Here is a 21509-nt window from a genome sequence, read left to right as displayed (position 1 = left end):
CAATTGGCTCAATTATTGCAAAGAGAAAGTTACTGGTTTGATTTATCCAACTCTGTAAAACATATTTCAGTCTTTCTGTCTACCAAAGGAATGTAACATTCTAAGAGTATTATTTCTGATTGTATCTAAGTTAATATATATGCAAAGCAGATCCAGGGAAAATGACACAGTTTAATCTAGATGATTTAAGATATAGAACAAATCAAGAAAAAAAAGATATAGAACAAATCTTTAGCGGTAAAGAAAAACTGAAGGAGCAAGAGAGAGGGAACAGTATTTGAGACATATGGCCACCAATACACTCTACTGAGGACAGATGATTTTTCTGACTATTTTAGTCAGCATTTTATCCCCCACCCAACCTCTTTATCAGAGATAATAGGAATTGTAAAGCAGGCTTTAATTGCTCTACAGAGTCATCCTTCTCATAGTTTTCTACTCAGTATGAAGATTATATAAAATACCTTGAGAAATGATTTATAACTTATAAAAAAGTATGCTATACAAATTACTGTCTTAGCTCTGACACATTTCCAGTATCTAGCTTAAAAAAAAACAAAGCTACACTAACAATCTAATTTATTTAAAAACTGTATTACTGGGCAGCCCGGGTGACTCAGCGGTTTAGCGCCGCCTTCAGCCCAGGGCGTGATCCTAGAGACCCGGGATGGAGTCCCACGTCGGGCTCCCTGCATGTAGCCTGCTTCTCCCGCTGCCTGTGTCTCTGCCTCTCTGTGTTTCTCATGAATGAATAAATAAATAAAATCTTAAAACAAACAAACAAACAAACAAACAAACAAACTGTATTACTTGCACTAGACTGTGAGCCCCTAGAGGTAAAAGGAAGATCTTTTTTTCCATAGTGCCTGGATATCTAACAGATGCTCAATGTACTGGGTTAGGTAGCACAACCAAGGTCCTTGATAAAGGAGGGTTCCTGCCTGGTACTGGATCTTGCCTAATATCAAGCTACAGAAAAGTGGGGAATGGGCAGTCTCATGTGCCTGGGCTCAAGCACAGAGGATAAGGAATAAGAAGCATGGGAGATGGGAGAGAAAACAAAGATGCAAAATCTAGATATATGATTGATTTTTTTCCCCTTAGTTACTAATTATTATCAAGAAACTAGAAAGCTAGACATACTCTTAGTCCTCACCGTCCTTGACAATTCCATAGTTTTTTTTTTTTTTTTTTTTTTGACAATTACATAGTTTACATTTAACTTCAATTTAAATTTCTGGAATTACATGGATTATGCTACCATCTTTACTCATATCCTTCCCCACCCCCAGGATTTCTTCTTAATCAATTTATGCCCATAATTTTAAGAGCTAATTAAAGGTTTTTATCTTTCCAGAGAACTTCTGTACCTAATACAGAAGTTCAAGTCCTACTCTGTTCATGGCTTTGTATCATGATCCCTCTAGTTATGGGTCTATACACTTTCATCAACTTGTTTACATGTACATTTATATTTCTAACTACATTGTCTTTACCTTGTTGAGATGAATGAAAATGGTCTTTTGAGTTCTTAATATTAGGCTCAGCTATGGAAAACCATAAAGATAATAAAACAAACTAACTTGCAAGTTATTCTAGGAAGATGAAGGAAGAGTAAAACAAATTTGTGAAAATGTGCCGTATAATACTAAATATATTTGACTTATTTATGAAACAATAGGTAACTACTTTAGAACTATTAATTAAAATCCATAACATTTTTAATACATGATATGCCATTCTTTTTTGGGGACTGAGGTGGGGAAAACGATCAGTTCCAGCATGGAAAACTTAACATTCTTCTCTATTTTGTAAACACTGATTTATAGTCCACACACTACCTCATTCTCCTAAATACCTACCTCTCCCTATTTTCCCTTATTCCACTCTTTTCTCAAGAGACTTTCTAAGAAGCTAAAGAATGGAATAAGATACTTGCTTATTATATATTTATGTCATCTGAAAGAGAGACAGTGCTCAACAAAATTTACTTGCCACTATCAGTGTGGTTCAAATTATAGTTCACATTTTTTTTTTTATAAAAATTAAAGACGTGAATGAATAAAGTAATACGATAAGGGTAAAACAAAGCTGCTATAACTAATACAACTCTTAAGACTATAAAATTATGTATCCCAAAGCATTTTCCCTATATTAAGAAGAGAGGAGATAAACTATAGATATACATTTCATTTATTCAAAATCACCTTCACCCAAAGATGGCAATAGTGACATACCTGGTATGATGGCACTGAAGGATATGGGATGACTACTCCTTGGATCTGATTTCCAATGCTGTTGGGTTGGCCACCAACTAGGCTCTGACTCTGGGGTTGCTGAACTCCAACTAGTCCTTGGTAGTTTTGCTGGTGGTTGGGTATAACTTGATAACCTGTAATGGCACAATGAGTTAAATTCTGCTTTGAATTTATTTTGTTTTCATCTAATAGAATGTTTTTGTGTTTTAAGCAAATACTTTTGTATTTTGAAATGACAAAATTGTTAAAATACCAAATCTAAAAAAACCCACTATTATCAAAGTTAACATTTAAAGGATTTACTGTGTGGGTAACTCTCAGCTATATTTTTCTCCATTTAAAATATATTCAGATAAAATTTATGTAGAGATTTCCTTTATAGTTGAGGAAATTTATATGATCACAGACAACTACTATTCAGTGTATATTACAAACTATTATGACAACTAGCTTCTGAGAACCAGTACTGGCTACAAAATTTCTGGTCCTGGTGCAAGAGGAAAATGCAGGGCTGCTTATTAAAAATTACTGAGAATTTTGAGTTGGTGATAACAGAACATTAAACCAAACACAGTGCCCTATGTTACATTAGAGGCTGCATGCTCAGGAAGCTAGCCATTCTGAAGACCAAAAGTAGGAAAGAGGAGAAACGCTTTTATAGAACAGTTGTCACATTAAGATAGCAATCCTTTTATCAGGACTGTGTCAAGGGCACAAAGAAAATGGACTATTTAGTAAATTTTTAGATTATTTCTCCTTATTGTATTCTTAAGGTCACTTGACAGAGAAACAGATCCTGAAAGAGATTAAGTAATTTGCCTGAAGTCACAAATCAGACATCTAAGGGACAACTCTTCTCTAAACTAAAGGCACTATTAGTAACTAAAGTAGTAAATTAAGAGTATAAATTTACTTTTATCAAGTGAATTAATCAGTTATTAAATAAGAATCCACAATGATAAGCTTTGAGTTAGTGAATAAAAATTGTATTAAAAAAAAAAAAGAATAATTTTATTTTGTTTCTTTACCCCAAGAGGATTCCTTTAGGTAGACCAATTATCTCAAAACTTACGTAAAGTATTAGAAGCTACCAGAAAAAAAAAAAAAAAAATTTTTTTTTTTTTTAAAGAAACTAGATAAATACAACTAACCATCCAGCTTCAGGGTATTTAAAAAGTTTCTACAAAGATGAACCAAACTATAGTATTGCTTAACAAACTTCCACAACTAAACATCAGTGAAATGACTTCTATGGTAACACCAAAACAGTATTTTACTATCCTATAAATATCAGTTTTCATTTTTATTGTTATTAATCCCTAAAGCATCAGAAATGGCAAAGATTCCATCTGAGGTATTTGACTATAGACAACAGCATCACTGTAGTTGCCTAGAAGTCTCAATGATTCTGCTCAATGACTAAATAACTGAATAAAATCTGGCATCAACCTTCTCTAAAGACAGAAATACAAAGCATATTTGTTAACTAAACAACATATTAACAACAACAAAGTAAAATCCAGTTATAGTGAAATATTTAATAGTGAAGGACTTTGTACAATGATGCTATTTCCATGGCAACAGTGCTTTATGACCACATTACAAATGACTTCTGAGTACAAAAAATTTATAATCTAATCCTAGTCAGTAATGAAGTGATTGAGAATATGCTATTTCCTAAACTTTTCTGTGAATGAATTTTCTATACTATAATACTTAAACTTGTAGGCCAATAGAGGATAAGGAGAAGAAACTTTTTCTTGCTCTTTGGTCTAACATTAAGTCAACTCTTTTCAGTTTATTAAATCTCATGGACTTCAAATTCGCGCTCTAATTCCAAGCATCATCAAAGCATACATTGACACATTTCCATTCCCAGAAACATAAAGGGCAGGAATAGGAATAAGATGTGAAGATACAACCTTTTCTTGTGTTGGAAATACTACCTCAGAACATACACATACACAAGCATAGACTGCAGTGTAAGAATTTGGGCTCAGCTCTTAATAGACTGGAAAAGTGACTTATAACAGTCTTGTGAGAATTATAATCCACTATAAATGAAAAGAAAAATGCAGATACTGGCAGAAATAATTGTAACAATCTGACTTAAAATACCTTGACTTATATAGTCACATCCCCCCCAAGGAACTTCAACTATTTCTCTTACTACTTTTATTGTTTATTCAAAATACATTCAAAGTAGGTTACCTTGAAATAAAACTTTGAAAAAAAAAAAAAAGCCAATTTATGGGCAAATGTGGCTGATTTCCTTTATTTAAATTCACTAATTTTTGGAGATTCACATTGGAGCCTCTCAGCTGAAAATTCTCTTATTAAAAAAAATGTCTGGCAGAGAAAACTTTCAATAGACAGCTATAGATTCCATGTTATAGGATACTACATTATGGAATTTGCATCAGTAAGTTTCCAATGGTATTTTAGATTCCCTAATGCAACATAATCCCCATCAATATCCATGTCACAGTGTATCTCCACACAAACACCACACACATCTCCAAAATGTGACAATATAACATGATATCTACAACATTTGACTCCAGCATCTCATTTGTAACAGAGGATAGTATGCTGTGAACCCAGGATGTGACTGGTAGGTGATGTAATTATGAGTAAGACACGGTCCTATCTTTGAATTAGGCATGCTCAGCCCTAACATCATATTAGAATAGCAGTATAAATAGGGCTTATGAAAACAGGAGGGAGAAATTAATCCTGACAGAGGTAAACATTTGAGCTTGGACTTAAAAATTTCAGAAAAAAACTCTAAAATGAATAATACCTGTGGGGATACAGTAGAAGTAAAAGAACTCTGAGAACACAAAGACTTGGAATTTAGAACAATGACTAAATATTAGTACTTCATTCAGAAGTAGCACAAATAAACTGGGAGTATATTCTTAAATAATACTAGAGCTATTAAAAACAAGAATGTTAAGCACTTTAAAAGAAAATATATTTCTTAAGAAGCTCATGTTAGTTTTCTCATAATTTTGTTCATTGCCTTATTCCAGATGTTTTAAAAGCTACAGGGAACCCTCCTAAGTGGCTCCTGCCATGTCACATCCTGCAAGGAGCCTGGAGAGGGTTGGGAGGCACTCCAAAGTGACCCAGGCCCTAGGAAGATGGGAAGATAACCATACAAACTAGTTTCACTACAGCCCCAGCAGATGTACTAGGGGCAGATATCTGATTTGACAGCCAGTCATGCTCAGCAACAAAAAGCTCTCAAGGGGCAGCACAGGAAGAGAGCCTTGCAGTTTGGATCACTGCAGCCATGTCAGACAAATTGAGGGCAGGCATCTCGTCTGACTGCTGAAACTGCCCAACTGCAAGCCCACAGTGGCCCTAGTCTTGGCCCTAAACAGCACAGGGACCGAATCCTGCCCACAGCATGCAAGGCAGGCCTCGGTAGCTGAGAGGACTGAAGGCAAAAGTGGCTCAGATACAACAGCAGAGCACTCATAAGCAGAGGAGATACCCTGAGGAACTTGGTTCAGGTGAACACGAGACACATTGTACTTCAGGGCACTACTGGACCCCTTCTTCATAAGGCCACTAGTTTCAGTGGTCAGTAGACACAGCTGACCTTTTTTCTTTCTTCTTTCAGTTCTTTCTTCTTGGGGCTTTTCGAGGGAGGTGGGGGGCTGAGGGGGGGAGGGCGAGGGGCGGGATGGGGCTGGGATGGTCTTGGCGAGGATCTAGGCAGGGGAGGGGCATAAGAGCGGATCTTCCTTCCTCCTTCCTTCCGTTCTTTCCCCTCCCTTCCTTCCTTCCTTCCTTCCTTCCTTCCTTCCTTCCTTCCTTCCTTCCTTCCTTTCCTTCCTTCCTTCCTTCCTTTCTTGATTTTGTTTATTTATTCATGAGAGACACAGAGAGAGATAGAGAGGCAGAGACACAGGCAGAGGGAGAAGCAGGCTCCATGCAGGGAGCCCAATGTGGGACTGGTACCTGGGTCTCTGAAGGTGGCACTAAACTGCTGAGTCACCCGAGCTGCCCTGACCTTTCAATACATAGAAATAAACACAGAGATTTAGACAAAATGAGGAGATAGGGAGTATGTCCCAAATGAAAGAAAAGGACAAAACCGCAGCAAGAGCTAAATGAAGCTGAGATCAGCAATACATTTGGATAAAGAATTTAAAGTAATGGTCATAAAGATACTAACTGGACTTGGGAAAAAATTAGACAAACTCAATGAGAACTTCAACAAAGAGAAAATTAAAAAAAAAAGATGAATAAATAACTGAAATGAAAAATATACTAGAGGGAATCAGATTAGAGGATGCAGAAAAATAGATCAGTAATCTAGAAGGCAGGGTAATGAAAACCAACCAGGCTGAATAGCAAAAATCAAAAATAAAAATAAAAAATGAGAATAGGTTAAGGGAGGTCAGCAACATCACCAAGTATAACAACATTTGGATTACTGGGATCCCAGAACAAGATAAGGGAGAAAAGGAGAGAAAATTTATTTGAAGAAACAATAGCTGAAGACTTCCTGAATCTGAGGAAACAGATGTCCAGATCCAGAAGGCACAGAGGGAGCCCAACAAAATCCACCCAGGGAGGTCCACACCAAGATACTTAGTAATTAAAAGTAGTAATAATAAGAGAATTTTAAAAGCAGCAACAGAGAACAGTTAGAAGGGAAATCTCAGAAGACAATAAACTGATTTTTGAGCAGTAATTCTGAATGAATGGATAAAGAGCAAGACCCCATGTCTATGATGTCTACAAGAAACTCACTTCAGACCTAAATACTTTTGCAGATTGAAAGTTAAAGGATACAAAACACATTTACCATGCAAATGGAAGTGAAAAGAAAGCCGGGGTAGCAATAGTCATGCAAAGCAAAACAGTCTTTAAAACAAAAACTGCAACAAGAGACAAAGAGGGACACTATGTAATGATAAAGGGAACAATCCAACAATAGGAAATAATAATTGTAAATATTTATGCACCCAACATGAGAATACCTAAATACATAAAGTAACTATTAAGAGACATCAAAGAAGAAACTGATAGTAATACAATAACAGTAGGGGACTGCAACTCCATTTACATCAATAGATAGATCATCCAGACAAAAAACAAAGAAGCACTGGATCTAAATGACATATTGGATCAAATGGACCTATCAGATACATTCAGAACATTCTATCCAAAAACAGTATAACGATAACAAAAAACAAAAACAGTATAACATACATTCAATTGCACATGAAACAGTCTCCACAACAGATCACGTGTTAAGTCACAAAGCAAATTTTAGTAAATTGAAAAAAATGAAAATGTATCATGCATCTTTTCTGACTACAATGGTATAAAACCAGAAATCAATCACAAGAAAAAAATCTGAAAAGAACATGAATACACGGAGGCTAAATAACATGTTATTAAACAGTGGATGGCTCAACCAAGAAATCAAAGAGGAAATAAAAAAAAAATACATGGAAACAAATGAAAATGAAAACCCAACGGTCCAAAATTTTTGAGATGCAGCAAAAACTGTTCTAAAGGGAAATTCATAGAAATGTAGGCCTACCTCAAAGAGCAAGAAAAATTTCAAATAAACCCCTAAAGGAGCTAGGAAAAGAAGAATCTTACACCTAAAGGAGCTAGGAAAAGAATTATGAACAAAGCCCGAAGCCAGTAGAAGAAAGGAAATAATAGATATTAGAGGAGAAATAAATGAAATGGAGACTGAAAACACAAGAGAACAGATCAATGAAACCTGGATCTGATCCTAGATCAACAAAATTGATAAATCATTACCCAGATTCATAAAAAGAGAGAGAACTTAAGTAAAATCAGAAATGGAGGAGAAACCACTGACAGCCACCGAAATACAAAGGATTATAAAAGAATATTACAAAAAATTACATGCCACATATTGGACAATCTGGAAAGAATGGATACATTACTAGAAGCATATAATCTTCTAAAATGAAATCAGGAAGGAACAGAAAATTTGAACTTATCAATTACTAGCAATGAAATTAAATTACTAATCAAAAAGCTCCCCCAAAATACAAGTCCAGGACCCGATGGCTTCACAGGGGAATTCTATCAAACATTTAAAGAAGAGTTAATATCTCTCCTTCTCAAACTATTACAAAAAATAGAAAAGGAAGGAAAGCTTCCAAGTTCATTGTATCAGACTACAACTACTATGATATCAGAATCAGATAAACTACAAAAAAAAAAAAAAAAAAGAAAAAGAAAAGAAAACTACTGGCCAATATCTCTGATGAACATAAATGTAAAAATTCTCAACAAAATATTAGCAAACAAAATCCAACAATACTTCAAAAAAATCATTCAGTGCAGAATGAAATTTACTCTAGGGATGCAAGAGTGGTTCAATATTTACAAGTCAATCAACATGATACATCATATTAACAAGAGAAAGGATAAAAACCACATCATTATCTCAATAGATGCAGAACAAAGTATTTGATAAAGGACAACATCCATTCATGATAAATCCTCAACAAAGTAAAGGTTTAGAGGGAACATATCGTGACATATAAAAAACCCACAGCTAGCATCATACTCAGTGGTGAAAAACAGAGCTTTTCCTTGAAGATTAGAAACAAGACAAGGATGTCCACTCTCACTACTCTTATTCAACAAAGTAATGGAAGCCCTAGCCCCGGCAATCAGAATAGAAAAGAAGTAAAAGGAATCAAATTGGAAAGGATGAACATCGTAAAACTCACTAATTGGACATGACATAATATAATATATAGAAAACCCTGAAAATCCCACCCCAAGACTCCTAGAGCTGATAAATGAATTTAGTAAGGTCAAAGGATACAAAATATACAGAAATCTGTTGCATTATTATACACTAATAATGAAGTAGCATAAAGAGAAATTAAGAAAACAATCTCACTTACAATTGCATCAATAAAATACCTAGAAATAAACTTAATCAAGAAGGTGAAAGACTTGTACTCTGAAACTACCAAACACTGATGAAACAAATCTAAGATGACACAAACAAATAGAAAGATATTCCATGGTTATGGATCGGAAGAACCAGTATTGTTAAAGTGTTCATACTACCTAAAAAGGCCTCGATATTTAACAAAAACCTTAAAATTCCAACAACATTTTTTACAGAACTAGAACAAATAATCCAAAAATTTGTATGGAACCACGAAAGACCCCACAGAAACAATCTTGAAAAAGAACAAAGCTGATGGTATCACATTCCTAGATTTCAAAGTATAGTATGAAGCTGTGGTAATCAAAATAATATTGTACTGACAGATATATGGATCAATGGAACAGAACTAAGAGCCCAGAAATAAACCATATTTATATGGTCATTTAATGTATGACAAAGGAGACAAGAACATACAATGGGAAAAAGACAGACTCTTCAACAAATGGTCCTGGGAAAACTGGGCAACTACATGCAAAAGAATGAAATAGGAACATTGTCTTAACATCATGTACAAAAATAAACTCAAAATGAGTTAGAGTCCTAAGTGTGAGACCTGAAACCATAAAAATTCTAGAAAAAACCATATGCAATAATTTCTTCCTTTTTTAAAAAGTTTACTTATTTATTTTTTAAAAGTCATTTCTACACCCAACGTGGGGCCCAAATTCACAACCCTGAGATCAAAAGTCACATGCTCTACTGACTAAGTCATCCAGGCATCCCCCAGGCAGTAATTTCTTTTTTGACACTGACATTAGAAACACTTCTCTGGATATGTCTCCTTGGGCAAGAGAAATAATAGCAAAATTAAACAACTGGGACTATACCAAAATAAAAAGCTTTTGCACAGCAAAGGAAACCATCAACAGAACAAAAAGGTAACCTACTGAATGGGAAAAGATATTTGCAAGTGATGTATCTGGTAAGGGGTCAATAAACAAATTATGTAAAGAATTTATACAAGTCAACAAACCAACAAACCCCCCCAAATAATCCAATTAAAAATGTTAGTAGACATGAACAAACATTTCTCTAAAGAAGACATAGAGATGGCCAACAGACACATGAAATAACACTCAAAATCACTCATCATCACAAAAATGTAAATCAAAACCACAATGATATCACCTTCCACCTGTCAGAATGGCTAAATCATAAACACAGGAAATAACCAGGTTGGCGAGAATGTAGAGAAAAAGGAACCCTTGTGCACTGCTGTGAGGAATGTTAACCAGTATAGCCACTGGGGAAAAACAGTATAGAGGTTCTTCACAAAATGAAAAACAGAAATACCATATGATCCAGTAATTCCATTACTGGGTATTAACCTAAAGAAAATGAAAACACTAATTCAAAAAGATATATGCACCCCTATGTTTATTGCAGCATTATTTACAATAGCCAAGATATGGAGGCGACCCAAGTGTCCCTCAATAGACGAATGATTAAAGAAGATGTGGTACAATATATGTACACCATGGAATATTACTCGGCCATAAAAAATAATGAAATCTGCTATTTGCGACAACATGGATACACCTATAGAGTATAATGTTAAGTGAAATAAGTCAGTGAGAGAAAGATGGATACCATATAATTTCACTCATATATGGAATTTGGAAAACAAAACAAAGGAATAAACAGAAAGAACGATAAAAAAAAACCAGACTCTTAAATGAAGAGAATAAACAGGTGGTTACAAGAGGGTAGGTGGTTGGCAGTATGGGTAAAAATAGGTGAAGGGGATTAGGAGTACAGATATCTTGAGCACTGAGTAATGTACAGAATTGTCGAATGATTATATTGTATACTTACAACTATTAACACTGTATGTTAATTATACTTTAAAAAACCCCACTGTATAGGTAACATAAAATTGTTCTCTCATGGTATATGCCTTAAAAAACAAAAAAATGAAATGGTGTGCCTTTTAAGAGTAAGGTTGGTAACTTTAACATCCCCTGCCCCTATTCCCATTAAAAACAAAGAAACTTGTATCAGCTATGGCAAAGCTAAGCCAGTAAGTGGGCACTCAATATTTATACTCACTGAATAGATAATAGAGAAAAACATATTCTTAACAGAATAGAATCAAAATAATATATGCTTCTACACAAAACCAGACGTTTACTATATATGCTGACAGACTGAGAATGACATTTTTCACTTTCCAGTATAAGCAAATAGCTCTGCAAGCAAAAGCTGAACTTAAGTTTTAAGGTGTTATGTTTAAAATAAGGTTAAACAGATTTAATTGCCATTTCATTAAAATGAAATGACTTGATTGCATGATTACAAATTATCTCAGTGAATTCATGGGTCATTCATTAATCCTCTCCTTAGAAACTGTACTGAAGGTGAAATGCAGATTTCATGTCATTAATCCTAAAGTGTTTACTTGATAAAGAGGAACACAAAACTGTTTTAGTTTAGGTTTAATATGTAAAGCTTGAAATGAAGGTTTTATTTGAATATTTCTGAATAAACCTGGATATTTAAAACATCTCTTAAGCCTTATTTGATTTGTACTATAGGTTTTCATGGTATAACGTTTGGATAATACGAAAAAGGAAAAAGCCACTATGGAAAAAAATCATTTTTGTAAAACAATTACTCATAGATAATCACCATTTACATGTATATATAGGTAGCCTTATTTCTATGCATTGATATCAATATAAATATCCACTTACGTTATTTATAGAAATGGCACACATAGTGTTTCAAAATCTTTTCCAAGTAAGATTTCCATAGCTATGGATAAGATTAACAGAAATGTTTAAAACGATGGGGAGTAAGTCAATCAGAAAAAGACAATTATCATATGATCTCATTCACATGTGGAACTGAAGAAACAAAACAAAACAAAACAAAACAAAACAAGAGGACCATAGGGGAAGGGAGGGAAAAGTAAAACAAGACAAAATTAGAGAGGGAGACAAACCATAAAAGACTTAATCATAGGAAACAAACAGGGTTGCTGGAGGGTAGGGGGTCGGGGGATGGGGCTACTGGGTGATGGGCATTAAGAAAGGCACATGATGTAATGAGTATTGGGTATTATATATACAAGACTAATAAATCAATGAACTCTGCCTCTGAAACTATAATACACTATATGTTAATTAATTGAATTTAAAAAAACAAAAACAAAAAAAGATGGGAAGGATTTAAGTAAATTTTCTTAGAACATATTTTAGACCTCAAGTTAACAATCCAAGGATGAGGAAAAAATTTAGCTGATGTGACATCTGTTGTACTTTAAGGAAAAGGCATGAATTAAGAAGCTAACAAGACAAAAAGACTAAATATTTTAGAACAAACTATGTCAGTCTTCTCTGGCCACTCTGGAATTCGTACCAAACACAAATTTAGTCCAAAATTCCTATGCCTTTTCATTTAGAATATTATATAATGTTCATTTTTTTCAATGGTACCACAAGGTAACAATACTAACACTTATATTCTTATGAAAATAGGTGTAATTATTCTCATTTTTTGAAAAGAAGAAACAATAGCACAGAGAGGATTTGCACATAGTTAGTTTGATCCTAAACTTTACTTTTCTCAGGGACAAATGCTGAAGTAGAAAGAGTATTAGAGTAATAATACTGCTTAAATAAGTGGAACACTAAATAACTTGATCTCTTTCCATTTTCTGAGCATTTTGGTTAATGAAGACTTTTACTGTAGTTTAAGATACTTAATCCTCAAGATAAATTTAATTATAGGGAAAAATTATTGCAAATAGTCAATCAACCAGGGAATTTTTTTCATTTGAAGATTATTTATAGGTATAAATGAGGTTACCCAAAATAGGAATCAGAGTGAAAAGTTGAACTTTTCCAGTCCAGATGGTAGTTATGTGAATTCAGAGCTAAAAAAAGACCATTTATCAGAGTTTCAAAGATCAGCCCACAATGTCCTCTCCTTGGGAGGGACTTTTACTTGTTTTTGCCCAATACTCTCAAGATGCACAGTTGTGACCTCTTGTATTTCAAGCTTACACTTCCCTGCCTTATTATAATTAGATCTTGCATATATGTGAAGAGCTTGAAAGAGGAAAAGGAGGTTCAAATGGTGACATATTTCAGGCTCAAGTCCCTTGGTCTGTGTCTCTCAACCTCAGTATTTTCATGCCAAACTTCAATGTTCCTTGCTGAGGTTTAGCTTTGCTATTTTGCTTCAAAGACTGAGTTTGCTCAAAATGTATACTCTGTTGCTATCTCTCAGATGAATCCACACAAGATCTAACAGAAGTGTCATAACTTGGCTGTCTTCTCTGAATAGTTGAGTTGCTTTACCAAGAAATCAGACTTTACCCAGTGGGGCAAAGCTAGCTTTAACCTGGATGCCTGTGTACAAAGGGCCACATTCTGTATCATGGATTAAGTCTGAAGTTCTTGTGAAGCAATGATTCTTTTCTATACACTGATTAGCTTTACATTCATTTTCATATTTGAGTCAGGAAAACTCACCAGGTATGAACCAGACAAGGCAGGAAGCTGCCAGGGCCTGAGGAATCTTTCTAAGTCTGTCATGGCTGAAAAAAAGCATCATTTAACTTTTGATACTCTGTATGACTGGCACCCCAGAAGGGAAATTCTATTAGTAATTTGGATAGGTACCCGAACATTTTTCTAGAAGTCACAATGAGATGTCTGACCATTCATTCCAATAATGACATCAACAAAAACCACAATCTAGTAACTAGTTGAAAAGTATATAATTTTGGAGTATACTCTCCAAAGGACAGGATATTAAAAGCTGCAAAAAGATTTAAGTGCCTGGCTGGCTTAGTCAGAAGAATGTGTGACTCTCGATCTCTGGGTCATGAGTTTGAGGCTCACGTTGGGTGTAGAGATTAATTAAAAAAAAAAAAAAGTTGTAAAAAGAATTAATCTACTTCTTTTAGGTGACATAAGACCGTGGGATCTATGTTGGTTAGTTAGTAAAACTGCAAGGAAAACTAGAAATAAACAGTTGGAAAACACTAAAAACAAAAAAATCTATCACATCATTCTACTAATCAAATTTAAGAACCTTACCAATGTCTATGCAAAACAAAGTATTAATAATTTAATAATTTAATAGCAACATAATATAAAGGATCATCTAATCACAGGTATACCTCACTTTATGTACACTTGGTAAATAAAATTTACATTTAAAAGAACTGTTCAATTTGTTCACAAATACCTCTGAATCTGTGTGTAAACAAAGGATCTCACACTGCTAAGCATCAACTGTTACACAGTGGCACTTAGTAGAGAAGTGGCACTGTGATTCAAGTTCTTTATTTAATTACTCAGTCTAAAAGGGAAGGGGGATGCCTGGGTGGCTCAGTGGGTGAGCGCCTGCCTTTGGCTCAGGGTGCGGATCCTGGATTCCCGGGTTCAAGTCCCACATGAGGCTCCTTGCATACAGCCTGCTTCTCCCTCTGCCTGTGTCTTTGCCTCTCTCTCTGTCTCTCATGAATGAATGAATGAATGAATGAATAAATAAATAAATAAATAAATAAGGGAAGGGACATAGTTCTGATAGTTTAGATGGTAAAGATTGCCAAGTATGAAAAAAAAAAAAACCTAGAAAATCTAAAAAACCTAAAAAAAATCTAGAAAAGAGGGAGAAAGTTCAAGATTGGGAAAGAGGAAGTAGACTCCTAGAGAATGAAAAGTACCATTCAATTACTGGAGGGGTGGTGGGTGGAGGGATGGGTTAAATAGGTGATAGGTAGGGGCACCTGACTGGCTCAGTTGGAAGAGCATGTGACTCTTGATCTCAGAGTCCTGAGTTCCAGCCCCACATTGGGTGTAGAGATGATTAAATAAATAAACTAAAAAAAAAAAAAAATCCAAAAAGAGATGGGTATTAAAGAGGGCATTTGTTGTGACGAGCACTCCATGTTGTAAGTAAGTGATGAATCACTAAATTTTACTCCTGAAGCTAATATTGCATTCTGTGTTAGCTAACTGGAATTTAAATAAAAAGTTAAGAAAAAAAATTCTAAGAGAAGAGAATTTCCAGTATTCCAACACTTAATGTATCACCAACTTGGTTACAGATAAATTATTCTTTCTTTTTAATAGTAAGTGTTTCAGCATATCAGAAATTTAAAAAATCCCACCAAATCCTTCCTGTGATCTATTTGGGTTTAAACTGGAAGTAAGAGGAAAATAGGATCTATATCATCTGTAGAAATTTGTGTCAGTATTGTGGGAAAACATGTATTTTGTAAAGTTAGCAAAGCCAACATAAGTGATACCAAACAACAGAATAAACATCCAGACCTCAACAGAGGTGTTATTTAACATTGTCATTCTCCTTTGTTAAAGGACTGCACTGCTGCAATATTACTCCATTTCTTCCAGCACGTTCAGAGGAGGGCACAATCAATTCTGCAAGCAAAGAGAACTAGGACAATATAAATTGATGGCTTAGGCACTTCCCTGGAGGGCTCCAAAGAATATTCTATTTTTAACTCTCTTTCACTTCAACAGAGAAGAGAGCAAGAAGGAAACACAGTGCTCAGCAGAAAAGTATTGCACAGGCTTTAATAGGCTAGTTTTACTTTATGCAGGTGACCTGAACAGCAATTGCGTTAAAGGGAAGCATTTTTAGTAATATGAATTAGACAAAATGAGGAGGATAATAAAAATAATTGAAGGGCTGTTTAGTTAGAACAGCTCTAAATCTAAGGTGATTTCATTAAAGGTTTTAAAACTAAACTTGTATAGCAGAAACATTGTGAGGGTAGTTTCTTTCTTTCTTTTTTTTTTTTGATAAGCCATTTTGCCAACTCTAAGTTTATCTGGAACTAGATATCCACAATATAATTTAGATGAACTGTTTCCAAACCATCAAAACCTCAAGTTTGTAATCTCAGTCTGTCTTGTCTTACACTCCTGTAGCACATTTTTGGTGTGCTGTTAAGTTCAACTAAGGATAGCCTCTTAGGTGAATTTAGAAGATGCAAATGCCAGCACACCTTCACTATTCTTTCTCCTGTATTACCTTCTGCTCCACTAGTTCTGTGCCTGAAATAAACATAAACACAAACACAAAAAAACTGAATCTAATAAAAACAGCCACATAGAGGTTATAGCTCAGGGCTATTTAAAGGATGACCCTATGGAAGAGTCTGTACAGCTCAAGGAAATCTGTGGGTACTTACCAGATACTTTTGGCTCCAGGTTTCAGTGGCGGCAGGTTAATGGAGAAGGGAAAAGGGAAATAGGTGGATTTGTAGGTATTACACAATGTCTGATTCTGTGCTGGTCACACAATACTCAGAAAAGCTTGCAGAGTCAATGAAAAAACAAGGATAACCAGAGCCATCATGAAAGTAGTAACATCATTGCAAAATTCCTATTACTTGAGTAAAAAGATGCCAGTAAAGAAACTAACTTTGTATCAAAGTCCCTATTTAACACAGCTAAATCCCCTGTTAATATCCCTCTGGTACTTAAGTATGTCCATTTCTTCCTTGCTAGCCTTTAACACCAAGTTAGTTTTCAATTTGTGCTCTACAATGTTGCCAATACTCTCCACATGTTACAGACTGTTTATCCTAAAATGTTTCTTCTATGCTGTGGTTCATCCGGAACCTACCATAGTCTGCTGGTAACGAAGCTTAATTGGAAACACACAGTTCTGAGTTACTTAAAAAGCTAACATTGACAATATAATGCATAGATATTCTTTGAATTTCTTAACGGGCTGCAAAACTAAAATGACATTTCATTTTACAGTCATTTTGCTTCCCACATGCATATAATGTCACAGTTTGGGGGAAAAGTTGAATTATATCCCTGGTCAGAGCCCAAGTAGTTTCAGATGCTTTTAGGTATCTTAGGTCCATTAGATGGCATGCATTAATGCACACTAATATTCCTTAAAAATTATGTAGCAATAGAGAAAGAGATGTACTCAACTTTTGCTAATGAGTTTGGCATGCTGAAGACATTAGATTTTTAAGAAAAGCTGTAAACCAAACTGAATCTGCCATTCAAATCTGCTTTGGAAAAGAAATTAAAGCAATAGCTTTCACAAAGTTTTAAAAGTTAAGTTATATTAAGATAAGGTTGTCATTTAAACTCATATCCCTATTTCTGAGTATGATGCATAATTAAAAGGCATTATAATGGAAAATATAAGCAAATATTAATACCTTAATACAGCATTAAAAAAAAAAGCAGTGGAAACCTGAGTAAAAAGAAGCCAGGAAGCAGCTGAAAAAGAGACCGGTTCACTGTGAGAAATGTAAACCTCTCAGACAGTGCTACGGCCCCGAATCCAACAGCTCAGGAACAAGGCCAATTATTGCAAAATATTAAACATATATGGTAAAGCTGCAAACCTTTCAAAAAACAGTCATAAGAATGAAAGCAGCTACACAGAAAACAGCCGGGGGCCTCATAAACCCCAAATCTTTGCTTTAACTACTATGTGCAGGAATAGGTTTCTTTATATTAAGCTCCTTACATGTAGTATACTTTATAGTATTCAAGCTGTAAACTTTATGATAAAGGGTTAAAATAATAAATCCTTATTATTCCAACTGGCAAATAACCATATCTTTTGAAATAGCTGCCTGTGTGACTTCTGTTACTGACATGACAGTAAGTCACTAAGCTATTGCAAACCAATCTTCCAATATTCTACCTTTCTGAACTAATTAGGACTCACTCACATAAGACAGAAGCACAGAAACATGGAATTTTAGAGTACACAGAAGCTTCAACTGACAATACAGTAAACTTCCTTTACTTTGCAAGTAAGTAAATTGAAACCCAGAAGTTTTAGGTAACAGACCTAATAAAGGTAAAAATATATAGGATTTTACTCCTACTTATTAGTTTTCTTTCACAATACAATCCATTGTGTCTGAAAAGCCTCATGTAGCCAGCATTTCTTCTGCTCCTATTGACTGGGGTTGAGTTAACCTTGTTTTAAAAGACCATGACACTTTCACATTCATAACACAAGATATGTATATTCATTCCTCAGCAGTAGTGTCAGCACTGTTTTCAATTCAATTCCTTTAATAGGTGGGAGGTTTTTAAGGGAATCAGTAACTACTGTGGACCTCTGGCACACATATAGAAGACCAAAGCATTTTTTCTTTGAGATATCTCCCCAACCTCCTTCCTGCCCCCCAAAAGGGAAAATAACAGAAAATTTTATATTTCTCTTGCAATATCCCCTGGTTTAAGAATACTTAATTCAGTGGGGGGTGGGGAATAGACTACTTTAATTTATTTATTTTTTATTTTTTATTTTTATTTTTATTTATTTATTTTTGACTACTTTATTTTTTTTTCATTTTTTAAAATATTTTATTTATTTATTCATGATAGTCACACACACAGAGAGAGAGGCAGAGACATAGGCAGAGGGAGAAGCAGGCTCCATGCAGGGAGCCCGATGTGGGATTCGATCCTGGGTCTCCAGGATCGCGCCCTGGGCCAAAGGCAGGCGCCAAACCGCTGCGCCACCCAGGGATCCCTATTTTTGACTACTTTAATTTAATTGGGTTTCTTAAGTTAGAGGAAAATCTCTTTAAATTCATATATAAACATGTAAAAATTATTTATTTGTGCCCCGTGAAGAAAAACTGTTCCAAATCTGTTAATGTATTATTTGGTTGCACAATTAGTTTTAACTTTTTATGTAATAAAAGAAAATAACATGCTTCTTCACTAGTGTTGTTTGACAAGAAGCAAACGTAAGAGATATTAACAAATTATTTCTAATTTTAATCAGATTGGGATGGTGGGATGTATGTAGGGAAGTATAAGAAAAAGACAAAAGGAATAAGAAAGTATGCTGTTTACATATAAAAATGTAAATTACTGAGACAGAAACTGCTATAAATTATTAAAATAAATCAGAAAAAAAATTGCCTTGTCCATTTCCCACTGCATTTTACTCTTCTATTAGGATATACACAAACATAAATGCATAATTTTCTGTATGGTTTAGTATAAAAAATAACCATTAGCTAACTACAAAAAAAATCTTTAGATTATAACTTTCTTGTAGTTAAAATTCTAACTCCATAAAAAGGTTTTTTAAAATTACCAGCACAATACTTGCCACTGGTACTTCTGAACTTTTCTTTAAAGAGGAGTTTGCTATTGTACTTACATAATAAAATTCTTTTCCCTTTCAGATAAGAATGTTTTGAGGATTTATTTCTGTTTTTTTCTTCAAACGGAATGATATTCAACTAACTTAAGCCTATAAAATGAAGAGGACTGTACATAAAATACCTGGAAAGACAAATTCTATGTAACATGTTACATTATGATGACTTTTAGAGTCAAACACGGTGTCATAAAGTATTCAGACATACTTCTTTTATGTGGCTGTACTATATGCAACTTTCCTTTTGTTTCCTTTCTTCTCACCGTAACTATCATTAGAAAATATCCACAATTAAAGTTATCACTGAAGAACACCTACTATCTGTAACATAAATACTGTGTTATTCCCTTAATTGTGAGGAGTGGCATATTCAGTTGTTTTCCGTTAGGTGGGAATATTTTTGCTGAGATGAATTTGTAAAAGCACACTGGTCTGATCTGTGATTGAAAGTTTTAATTCTGTAGGCAGTTTGACAAGAGGAGAAATAAAAATTTAGCCATAGAAAAGAACGAAACTAGTAAGCTTACACAGAGTAAAGGATCTTTGCTTGCCTCAATAATAGGCTATATTAATAAATTAATAAACTAAGTTAATTAGTCACACAGAAGATATCTGAATGGGGAGGGTGAAGGCAAATTTCTTTTTTGTTATCAGGACACTCACAATAGTCTATATTATAATTTTGAAAGAAAAAAAATTAAGACAAAAAACAATATGCAAAGTCAGTCACTGTGGCCCAGGGAAACTCAGAAAATAATTTCTATTTGAATAAAACAACCAAATGTTTAAAGCTAATTAATAAACAGTGTCATGATGAATGTTCCCATATGAAGAACAACTTCTGATGACTTACAAAATTAGAGCTTGTACTTATTTATATTATTTAAAGCGGACTGTATTATTAAACTTCAGGAAACCTGAACTAACGGGAGTCATAGACAAGAAAGAAGACAAATTCTAAGTTGGCTAATAAAATGAACAATGTTTGTACTCAACATCCTTTGGAAGAACATCTGCCACATGTACAATACAGGGCTAGTAATAGAAAAAAAGGGAAGACCTTATACTAAGTATAAGATGACTCCTAGGAATGATAGATTAAGATGTGAAAGCTCCCCTATAGGAGTGATAAGTAAGAGTCTTATCTGGTTAAGGAAGCTGCTGAGGAACAGCGGATCAATGAAGACTGCAGGAGTGAGAAGCAAGAATATTTCTTATCAGATTGCCTTGTGCAGGCGTCTTTCTCCTAAAACTGCGGCTCCCCTTAAGACATACCAACAGCAAGAAACTGCCTAGGTGGAGGGTTATGTGGCCTCGGTGAGTCAGTCACTTTGATACAGTGTGAGAACCTCCAACAGTGACCATAGGCTAAAAAGGCCTTAAAGATACCAGTAAACATTTCACTTCAACTGCTAGAGTTATGAAAGGCTGAAAAGTACCTTATTACATATCTGGGGCAGAAGTACAAATCTAGGTGGGAAGCATACAAAGAAATGAATTCAGTCAAGATAGTTTTGTTGTTGTTGTTGTTGTTGTTGTTGTTTTTACTCTGAGGTCACAGTAGTTTTCACTGAAAGCTTAAAGAAAATTTGAGAGGGGCAAAAGGAAAAGAATCTTTTGAGTTTTAATATATTTGATATGCTTAGGATTAGATTGCATTTGGTTTAAAGATACCTTTCACTATACAATGGGCAAACAGAAAAACAAAACACAAAAAAGGTGTTTAAGAACATTCCTTTTAAAGGTATACTGAGACCAAGACAACAAAATATCTTCACCAGGCTAGATTCTCAAAGTTGGGTCACTTTGGTCCTTGCTTCTGGTTAGCTGTTCAGGAGACATCTTAGCTTGCCTTGTCTCTGCTTTGTTGTTAACAGAGGTGGACTATCAGGCTGCAAAGGAGGCTTCACTACAATAGCAGGGAGTAACAGGAAGCTGCTCACCATTCTGTTTGGCCTGGTATAGTCTTCTCATTATGTCTCTGAACACTTTAGCATATAAACCTGACAGTTACTTCCTGGCAGGTGCTAAGATTTGCCTACTCTTTCAATCTCACTGGTTTGCATATTCATATGGACCATATCTGAGACCCCTGATAGATGGAGTGTGGCAATATCTTAATA

The 21509-nt window shown here is 34.7% G+C and overlaps 1 protein-coding gene and 1 non-coding gene across 17 annotated transcripts in view; both read right to left on the bottom strand.

The window, feature by feature from the left end:
- Positions 1-21509, bottom strand: part of R3HDM1 (R3H domain containing 1) — a 199467-nt gene that overhangs the window by 48180 nt on the left and 129778 nt on the right. For all 16 annotated transcript variants that reach the window (XM_038565078.1, XM_038565077.1, XM_038565079.1 and 13 more), the window contains one exon: positions 2238-2392. In XM_038565078.1, the coding sequence (XP_038421006.1) occupies positions 2238-2392 (155 nt within the window). The remainder of the gene's footprint in view (positions 1-2237; positions 2393-21509) is intronic.
- MIR128-1 (microRNA mir-128-1) lies at positions 17474-17529 on the bottom strand. The gene has a single exon (NR_049262.1). It is a non-coding gene; the product is annotated as a microRNA mir-128-1 (primary transcript).

This window comes from Canis lupus, chromosome 19 (assembly GCF_011100685.1).
Source record: "Canis lupus familiaris isolate Mischka breed German Shepherd chromosome 19, alternate assembly UU_Cfam_GSD_1.0, whole genome shotgun sequence".
NCBI classification, from domain to species: domain Eukaryota; kingdom Metazoa; phylum Chordata; class Mammalia; order Carnivora; family Canidae; genus Canis; species Canis lupus.
The sequence above is the reverse complement of the archived record's forward strand: the minus strand, read 5'-3'. Positions and strand labels throughout refer to the sequence as shown.